Here is a 10,471-nt window from a genome sequence, read left to right on the forward strand (position 1 = left end):
AATAAGTATACGCCGCAAATATTATAGCTGTAATCACGCACCGTGAAAATATTGTGTTGCATGAACATTTATTCATAGCGATCTTGATTATAAATATGCATATGTAAATGCAATCTTTATATAATATATAACAGACCACTAGTCATGTTTGGCAGATAAATGTTCAAACCAGTAAAATTCAGAAGAAATATATAATTTGGAAATAAACCCCGTTAAATTTTTATAGTAATTATATTATTTTATACAATCACAGAAATAAGCATTGATCAAGGATACTGACTGATAATCGCTCGTTTATTAACGTGTAATCCTATTCTCTATACGTTTAAATACAGAAATTAATACAGAAGCAAATATCGGTCAATGTCTCAATACAGATCTCGGTTTTTCTATACACGGTAGAACCAAGATAATCTATATAGACGTCAAAATCGCTTTGCTTGACGGTATCTATTTAGATGTAAATGATGGAGATTGTGTAAGCATGCTTTTCTATAGAAGTTAAATGCGACGTATCTCGACGAAACTCGTGAATAAATAACCGCGACAACCGCAATTGTTGCCTGTTATAATCCATCAAAATTGCGGTGGATCATAACACGAATGCCGATTTTCAACATACATACAATTTATATAACTATTAAAAGTACAACATAGCATTTTACAAGAGAACTCGTGCATCGGAACAATGTCATATTATTAATATTATTATTATTGTGATTACTACATTGCGATATTTGTACTTATGAACGTCATCCGTATAAATACGAAAAAGAATTATTATTTTAAAACATGCATACGCACAGGACTCGGACAGGATACTTTAAGTGACCGTGCATGCGTGCATGCGTACACGTATATTAAAAATAATTATCTTTTCCTTTCACAATCAGATGTGCAAACGACATTCTAATATGACAGACTGTATCCTCGACGAGACTCGCGCATTCGGAACAGAACGCGCGACTGAATTCTCATGTTTACGATTAAACGACGGTCACGAGAATGGAAACAAACTGCAAATAATAATACAGTCTATTTATGAGTCTATCAGTAATACAATTGCCGATTTGCAATTCTACCGCGGCAGATAAATCAACATGTGGGTGCCGGCGACCTAAAAATCTGCAAAGTTGTAAATATACTTTCAAATATCGATTCTTTGCACGTCATTTGTACAATTGGTAACAGTTATTAAATCTATAAAAATTAAGTTTATTGAGATTCATATATACTAAAAGAAACGTTTGTGGAAGAGCAAAATGCTTTAGACCGAAAAAGTTTTTCCAAGTTCGACGGCGAACTCAAGCATGCTCTTCTATTATACGCCTGTATGATAAACCCGCTTTTCTATTATACGCTGTGCGATAAGTAGCGTATAGCGCCAAGTGAAGATTGTAGAACACTTTGCATAATCAAACAGCTTGCGGCGAAATGCAAATGTGCGGCGATTGATTAAATGTCTCGGAAAAAAAAAAAAAAAATAGAGCAAATCGCTGTATGTTATTATTGATAAAATTCAAGAGCATCGCCATGAATAATGCAATTTCAGGAAGTAATTCCGATTACGCTTTCTCGTTTTAGCCTCTATATTATCGACGAAAGTACAATGCGCGTGGCGTTGAAACTTTCTCGAATGACTTGTACTTGAAACGCGTTTTCGCTTGGCGAATTGGATACTAAGGACGCGGAGGACCATATATCGGATAATGTTCTTCCTCGTTGGGGAGCACCTGATGACTCCTGTCGTGGACGTGATATAACCCATATCCGACGCCACTAGTGGCTATCTTTTTCAGACCCTGGATGCTGGACAGTATAAGGGCCATTTTGGCGAGGATCAGAGCCTTACCGCCCAGCACCGCGAGAAATTGAAAACCCATCGGCACTAGAATCGAACCCATCAATAGCAGACCCATCATCATCAACGGGAACATGTAATTCTTACGGCGGTAACGGCGTTTTCGACCTATGGAACGCAAATTTACCAAGTTAAAGTCTCTTTATGTCTCACAGTTGTGTGCTGCAATGTAATTCGCGTTACGATGACTCACCTTGAACGATATCATTGTCTGGATTTCGCGCAGATAGCGGATTGTTGGCAGCTGTGTTAAATATACGATCGACGTCAATTTTGAAAGCGTGAGTCCGCAGGACGCGTGTCATTCGATTCCAGATGATCGCCGACCAGCTGGTGTCCTCCTCCCCCAACCCATCGGCAAAATTGTCTCTGTCGAGAATCGCTGCGCGTGTTTTAATCGCAAATATAATTTTACTCAAAGGGCTTGCAACAACGATATGCTAAATTAAACGTAATACTATCAATTTCGTGGATAAACAATAACAATAATCGTACATACATATTGATTTAACATTTTTCTTTATAATCTGTTTCATAAAATCAGCTATAAAAAAATACGTGAATTTTTAACCGCAATTGCATCTGTGCATTGACACTATCAGTTAATTGTATACAAAACCATACGCAATATTTCCTGTCGCTCGGCACATAGTTATTTCAAACCCTTATTTATACGGACACTTAAAATGTATAATATCCATTGTATATCTTACATAATTTCGATAAAGCAAAAGCTTGTCGGAGACACATAATAAACGCTCCTCTTTCTTTTTATATTTTTCCAATAGGTATTATGAAAAATAATTGGAAGGTTTGAGTATACAGGGCGGCTGAGCTTCGAGCGCGCGGTAGATAATGCATTCTTCCGAAATTCAACGAATTCTAATATAACAAATTACAATCTTATTGCAACAAGCTTCGATGAAATTCCAACTCCTTTAAATAATCCCCCTTAATATCTCCCTGATTCGCATACCTTTAGCCTTTATCGGACGGAATTCTATTTTTGATCTGCTTCCCTACTGTGCTTATTTGTTCTCTCTCTTTTTAATTGGATAATTATAGATTATAAAATTCAACTCACTTATATTCTGTATTATTTTCATCGTTTGGACGAAGTCGTATCAGATCGACTCCGTCGAATATCGTAATGACATCATCGTCGAAGAGGGTATCCAAGGTGTCGATGGCTCTCTGCTGCACGCATCTTCTAAAAATGTCCAACAATTCATCCTGGTCGGAGCTGTTCCGGGACACCGATGGGCAATTCTTGATTATGGATCGTAATTCAGAGTACCATTTTGTTTTATCGTCACAGTCGGCCCTTACGACCGCACTCAATGCGAAGGCAAGGACGTGGAAAGCACGAGGGTGCATCTGTATTTAAACGCATACGAGTCTCTCAGGACCGATATCAATGTGGGTTAGTGACGCCGTTAACTATGTTTTTTTCTTTCTTTTCTTTTACTACGATGTCTCTACTTAAAAAATCAACTTTATTCGTCTAAAATATGCATTTTTTATCGAGCTGCAAATTTTGTGGACTTTTGTGGAATTTTGCATTAATTCTCTCTTAACAAAAATGAGCAAAAAATATGTTGTTTAAAAAAATAAAAAATACTTTATGCAAATATTATTAATACTTCTAATTTTCATTTTATAAAATTAAGAAAGTTTAGATTAATTAAGGCAGGAAAGTTACCAAGAGAATAAGTATTGTTTTTGAAATTGGGTTATTGCTATAAAAAGATGTTTTTGTCAAATTTAAATATTTTAAATTAAAAATAGTTATTTAAAATTTATTTTTATATTTATTTTATATTTATCTCTTTTGTTAAAAAAAAAAATAAAAAGTATTTATGAGTAATATTATCAACTTCAAAATCGTAATTAAATTAATTTGAAAACATTATAGAATAGATATTTAAATTCATTAGCTAAAAAATCCAGAAAAGAAATATTGATAATATTTACGATGTTTGCACGTGTTCTACTTTCTTTGTCCTATTTACTTATCTCGTTCATAAAACAATTTCCATGTCAGTGTTACTATTGTACATGTATTTTATTTATTATACATCCATTTTCTTCTACTTTTTAAACATTATGTAAATTATTAAATAAAAATGACAAAATATTAACCGCAACAAAAATATATACTTTATTAAAAAAATAAAAAAATAAAAAAATGTCATTTTTGCAACATATATTGACACGAACATAATTTTACTTTTTTCTATATTTATTTTTGTGACTAACTGTTTTTAATTAATATTGCCTAATTATTAATTTTGTATTTAATTACCAAGTTTTTCGCACTTATCTTTTATTGCATACTGTTTTGTGAGTTTTTATATTCTGTTGAAAATATGTCTAACATACTTGAGCAAATTGGTCGAAAATTGGCTGATCAAAAGCTTTCAAAAGCAGAAAAGGTCGAGACCACCCAAATTCACGTAAATGTCCGTAGAGAGCTTTACCTGGAAAACTCCTCTGAAGACCACTTCACGAACGGACACGTCGCGGTGCACTGCGAAAGACGGTCGTGCGGGCAGTGCATTGCGTACATTTATACGTGCAGAAAATAGACTATGATGCCGTGCAGGTAGTCATTACGAGTCATCGAAGGGCATCAAGGTAGCGGTCAAAAGGCGGCCGGACTTTACGCTCGACCGACCATTCTCCGCAATCGTTGGCAAAAACTATGTTAGTACTTACTACTACTATACGACCATCTGGATATTGCTATTTTTCCCCTGATAATGAATAGAATCCATCGATTTCCGCCGCAGGAAAAGTATTTCAACATGCTAAATATCCTTATACGAATATATGAATCGAAAATTTGAGAGAAACCTGCGATAAATGAGTAATTTAAAAATGATTAATGTCTATATGAAAAAAGATTGAGGATTTCTATACGTAATTTTCGAGAAACGCCGCGCTTCCACATTGGATACACAAAATACCCATAATTCATAAATTTGAAAAGCGATCACTGAAAATATTGTCTTACTGAGAATATATTAAATATTTTTGCTCTATTAATTATACGATACGCTAAAGAATGCCATACGCGTCGTGACACATTTTAATTTATATGAGATCGATCTAAAAGCAATCGAGTTAAAATTTCCGATTTAACTGCATATTTTTTCCGCAACTGCAATAGTAATTTATCATTAATATTACACATTTGGATTTTATAAATATAGCTTTAGTTTAAATTATAAACTCGAGATAGATATGCAAACCGGGAAACCTACAATATTTGATGACATGCATTGATTCTTATAAGGTCAAGTTTTAAAAATTCATTATAAATTGAAAATTATTTATTATAAATTAAAAATTTATTATAAATTAATTTGGTAACAATATCTAAAATAATCACTCTCTACGTATTACGGTCGAAATTAAATAATGACTTATTTCAAAAATGCGAGATGGAAAAATGATTCAGTTAATTCTGTTTAAATACGAAATAGTCAAAACTAAATATTAATTTATGCAGAAAAAATGCAGACATACAAAAATTATTAATAAAATATTTAAAAAATGCAAAAGCGGATCTCTTAATATTTTAAAATTTAAATAATTTTAAACAAAATACTGATCGGAGCTATATAATAAATCTTTTCGTTTATCAATTCATAGAGGGATTTTTAATTAAGTATCTTAAATACAATCATCTTTTATAAACATACAAAAATATTCAGTCTTTTTTTAAGTATGTATTATGTATATATACAAATTGTCAGATAGAGGAAGAAAAAGAAACTCTATCATGATACATGCGATATCCGCATGTTATGTCTTACAAACATAAGAATTGTAACTGCACACCGAATAATTGTCCTCCGATATCGGCTCATCGCAGTCATCATGACCGTTGGAGATTGCACTTTCATTAGGTTTAGTTCCCTTAACATGACATTTGTTTCTGGGCATACCAGAAGTGATGCACAACTCCAGTAGAGCCCATTCTTCCGTGGAAATCAACGAACCTTCTTCGCTGAGGGAATTTACCGAACTGTGGCGCGAAGGCACCGTGTTGGATTTCACCGGGTTATGATTTTTACACGCATAACCGTCGGTGTTTTGGATCCTATTGCAAATCGGCACGCACTTCATATCGCGAGATCGCATATACAGATTGTCGACAAAATTACCGTTTTGACTCTCCGTATGACGAAGCGGCGATCTTCGTGCACAATGCGGCGAATTGTTTATCCTCTCGCGCGTACCGTTATCACAATTTTTTAATGTCTCACCAGAGGTCTGTGCTGTACTACTGCTTGTTGCTTTCCCGGGGAAGTAGTTAAAATTGCCGGATACGTTTCTGACGAGACGTGCATCCGTTGTGTTGATACTCGCAGATTTGTACAATGGTGAGTACAGCGCGGTATTTCTGGGAGAATGGGACTTGTTCGCAAAGTAAGAAGCCGAAGGGATGGAAAAATTGTCTGCAGCTTTCAGAGATGGCTCCGATTTTTTGGCTGTAGATGACATTGTTGCACATAGCATGGAATTTAGTTTCTGAAAATTAATTTATATTATCATATTAATTTTTATTATTATTGCATACACATCAAATATTAGAACATTATTTAATCTAAAGAAATTTATAATAAAGAATAGTGTGAAGTGTGAAGCAGAAGTATTTGTTATTGTAATTTTTATTATGTTCATTCTTCGTACAGAACTTACTTTTGGCATACCAGACCTAATACATTGTGCTAACATGATATCTTCTTCCTCTTCAGAAAGTCCAACATTGTCTTCGAAAGACAAACACTTTTTCGCTGTGCCTTTTTTTTGCTCCATATATCTTGGCTGAAAAAATGTTGATGAAGTGGAGGACGGCATATTCATCGTCGTAGGATTTTCCGCAGTTTGTCCTAACGGCGATCTAATTGACGGCGATAAGCTAAATCTTGCCTGAAAAAAATAAATCGCCCGATAAAAAATATAATCAGTAGTTAATTGCTGTATGTAGAACATCCTGTATAAACGGATGCAAATATTAATTTTCAGCCCTAAAGTAATAACCTTTGGCATCGCAGATTGTATACACTCCGTCAAAATTGCATCGTCGTCTGAATGATTCACGCTGTCGTCTGAAAATTCATCCAGATGTCTCAATGACGCGCTACCCGGTGACTTAGGACTCAATATGGAACTTTTGTTTCCATGACTTGTCTCAACGGGAGAAGACGACGGTGTACCACATATGTTAAACTTATGCGATAGTGTTTCAGATTTTTTGACAAACAGAATGCCATTTGGAGGTGGAGTTATTTGCCTCGCCTATAAAAATAAAAATAAAATAGACTTCAACAATGTAATTTTTATATCTGTTACCATATAAACTGCACATACATATGCATATTTTTTTAATTATTATATTTTTAACGTAAAGATGTTTTCAAGCAGATCTACTTTTCAAGAGACTGATTAAGGAGTTTTAATTCCTTAATTTTAAGTTTTTAAGTAAAAAAGTATGAAAATGAGCAAATACACAATCATTAATTAATACCTTAGGTATACCCGATTGAATGCATTCATCCAATATTTTTTCATCTTCACCCGAAAGATTGGAATTTTCGTCGAATAAGTCATTTCTGTGGCAATCAATCTCGACTGATTTGTCTTGCTCGCACCCCATTTTTTCTATATCTTCCTGTACACTTGGCATTGAGAGGGCAGACAGATTGGATTGAGATCCTACTGGGGAGATATCTGCAGGCGTGTCCTCCGTGCAATATACATGTACAGTGTCTGAAGCAACAATCTCCATCGCGGTTCTATTCTTTGAAGTACCAACAGGAGTTTTAATAGGAGTCGTGTGTGACTCTAATCTGCTTGGGGTAGTATTTCTCCGATATGGCAATAAGATGTTCGGCGATTCTGGTTGTACAGATTTCGGAGCGTTCAGAAACTGCCTATATCTGTGTAAATACATTCATAAATAATTTACAAATTCTAAATTTAGTAAATTCCTTTTCTATAATATATTACCTGCTGGTTTGCATTCCCATGTTAATACAGGCAGCCAACATATCCTCATCGTCTTCATCGCCGTCACTCACTTGTTCCTCTTTCACATTGCTCTCTGAGCTACTTATTTTCATATTAAGCATATCTCTCTCGAGTATATGAACATCTTTCTCATTTATATCAAATGTTTTTTCCATCGTACAATACGTTTTATTATCATCCTTAGGTATTTTGACCTCGTCGTCAATCGTAAGAGAGCTCAGACTGGTTGCGCTAGAAAATTCAATTGGTGTTGATTCTTCCTTAAACGTGGCAATGTCATCTTCAAAAACACTATTCCTTGTGACGTGTGGTTTAGAAAATACTGCAACAGATATAAAATTAGGCAATTTTCTAGATAAAACAAATTTTAAAATTTATATTATTATTATTATCATTACTATTAACGTATTGGTAATCAATAGTAATGCCTACATAAATGTTGGACAGACGGTCTTACTGCTTCTTCTTGTACGACTCGGGAGGCGGTCCCCTCCTGGAGATCCGCCAACGACACGCAGACAAAGTCCATTGTGTCTTTACCTTCTTCTTGTATCTTTGATATAAATTCTGTGTTCTGAGTTTTATGATTACGTGGACTCGGTAAAACTGTTTGTGTGGGTGAATCAGGCAGTTCACTGGGCGAAACTACGCCACTGGTCCTGCGGCTGAAATAATTAAAAATATTTTTTTTGCATAATTGAAGAATTAAAATTATTTCAAATAAAAAAATTTTAGATATTTGCTTAGAAAAATAGTAATCTTGGAAATAAAATGTACTCAGCTGATAGAATATCAATAAAATATAATTATATAAAACTTAATATAAATTTTTGTACTTTAGATATAATGAACTTTATGTTTTCAAATATATATATAATTTACCTAAAGTCACTGATCACAGAACTACGATCGTCATGGATAGAATATTGTTCAAAACCGCTCAGTGAGCCCAGTGAACTGCAGCGTGAAAACATTAGAGGAGTTTCTTCCGCATAGTAATTTTCGCCAAATGTCACCATTTTTCCTTGAATATATACAATGTCTTTTAGTACTATAACATATCACACCTAATACATATTTGTTAAAATTCTATATAGAAGTACAGTTTCATATTTTTATATAAACTTATGTGATACAAACCTTCCTTATCTAGCACACGTGGGCTACTCTTATTCTCAAAAGAATTGTCGCTCACCGAAGACAATTCGATTTGACTGCTATTCAATCTCACAACATTGTGATTATCATTCTCCAACTCTTCTTTATTTACAGAGGGAGATAAATCTTCCTTCGACATAATTCCCGTAATGTTATTCTGAGAAGTCATTGCGCTACTCAAAGAACTAAGCGAATTGACACGCGAGAAGCCACGGGACGTTTCCTCCTCCTCATAATAACTCACTATCTTCTCTGGAGTTACTTGTCCAGGATTAAGAACAGTGGTGTCCTTTGAGTTCTCCTCCTCCTCCAGCTCTTTTGCTATTAGACCATCTTGTTCGTTGCAATCAAGTGCCTCAGTCTGTTTGATGAAGGACACAGATAATTTGTTGGCCGCTTCGGTCGTCTTTTTCGGTACTTTCTTCACGAGTACGTGCTGCTCCTTTACGTCTTCGACCCGGAGATCTGACATGGAGGTAGCCGTGGAGAAGTTAAAGGGAGTCTCATAGGGCGTTCCCTCTGTGCAGTAAGTCTTGACGGTATCCTCTTGCTCGCTGCCAGGAAAGTACTCGGTGTTTTGCTTCTCCTCCTCGTCCGTGTCGTCCTCGGCGTATCGCAGGCTGTAATCCGTAGGCTGATCGAGATCGGTCTCGGCATAGTCGCCGAACAGATCCACCTTGTCCTCGCACTCGTCGAATTCCTCTTTCGCGGTATGCGATCCCGCCTGCGATCCGCTCGCGTCGGCCAGGCATTGATTCTGCGTCGGAGCATTTCTCTCCATATATTTTCTGCTGTAGTCGACCGGCTGATCGTTCACGTCCTCGTCGTACGTCTCTGTGTCATTCACGTCCATACTGCAGACGACAGCGGAGAGCTTTTACAGCGAGACTAATCCACGAGGTTTCACATACATTGCGAAAGGTTCTAACTTGGACGTGCTAAAGGAAAGCGATCGTCAAAGTGTACATAATTTGTAGCAATTTGCAATCCTAGTATTGTCGTATTGACGATTTACTTATTGACGATTAGTAATCCAATCGTAATGCATCCCTCGTTCGCGTAACAATAATTGTAAACAAGCGTAGACAGTCCACAAAAATAGTCTGAGCGACTCTAATGTCAAATACATTTAACACATGTATATCCGATGATGGAGGGGCAAAACTGGCAATAGATCTGTGCGTGCTGCTCTGAAAATGTCTGCACCTGAAACGAGATAAATATACTTTGAGCGTTGAAGAAAGGAGAAAGCGAAAATTCTGAGTGCAACAAGTGCAGATCATACGAACAGACATAAAAACATAGCCGACATAGGGATAATGCGACCTCGCTCTCTTTTTTCCCGCGCCTGCGCAATGACGTTCGCGAAACGATCACTTTTCGCAAGTCTCTAGAAATTCTCTATTTCCC

At 35.7% G+C, this 10,471-nt stretch overlaps 2 protein-coding genes across 2 annotated transcripts; both read right to left on the bottom strand.

The window, feature by feature from the left end:
- Positions 1-276: 276 nt before the first annotated feature.
- Positions 277-4,361, bottom strand: LOC105454709. The gene is made up of 4 exons (XM_011697537.1): positions 4,244-4,361; positions 2,946-3,238; positions 2,055-2,230; positions 277-1,969 (listed from the first exon to the last, which is right to left on the bottom strand). Exons 2-4 carry the CDS (start codon positions 3,236-3,238, stop codon positions 1,680-1,682), a joined length of 759 nt encoding a protein of 252 aa, XP_011695839.1. The 5' UTR covers positions 4,244-4,361; the 3' UTR covers positions 277-1,679.
- Positions 4,362-5,507: 1,146 nt separating this feature from the next.
- LOC105454710 (adenomatous polyposis coli protein-like) lies at positions 5,508-10,282 on the bottom strand. The gene is made up of 8 exons (XM_011697539.1): positions 9,044-10,282; positions 8,786-8,927; positions 8,336-8,568; positions 7,883-8,225; positions 7,401-7,812; positions 6,914-7,171; positions 6,572-6,802; positions 5,508-6,400 (listed from the first exon to the last, which is right to left on the bottom strand). Exons 1-8 carry the CDS (start codon positions 9,912-9,914, stop codon positions 5,672-5,674), a joined length of 3,219 nt encoding a protein of 1,072 aa, XP_011695841.1. The 5' UTR covers positions 9,915-10,282; the 3' UTR covers positions 5,508-5,671.
- Between the last annotated feature and the right edge of the window lie 189 nt (positions 10,283-10,471).

Source organism: Wasmannia auropunctata, unplaced genomic scaffold (assembly GCF_000956235.1).
Source record: "Wasmannia auropunctata unplaced genomic scaffold, wasmannia.A_1.0 LD335976.1, whole genome shotgun sequence".
Lineage (NCBI taxonomy): Eukaryota > Metazoa > Arthropoda > Insecta > Hymenoptera > Formicidae > Wasmannia > Wasmannia auropunctata.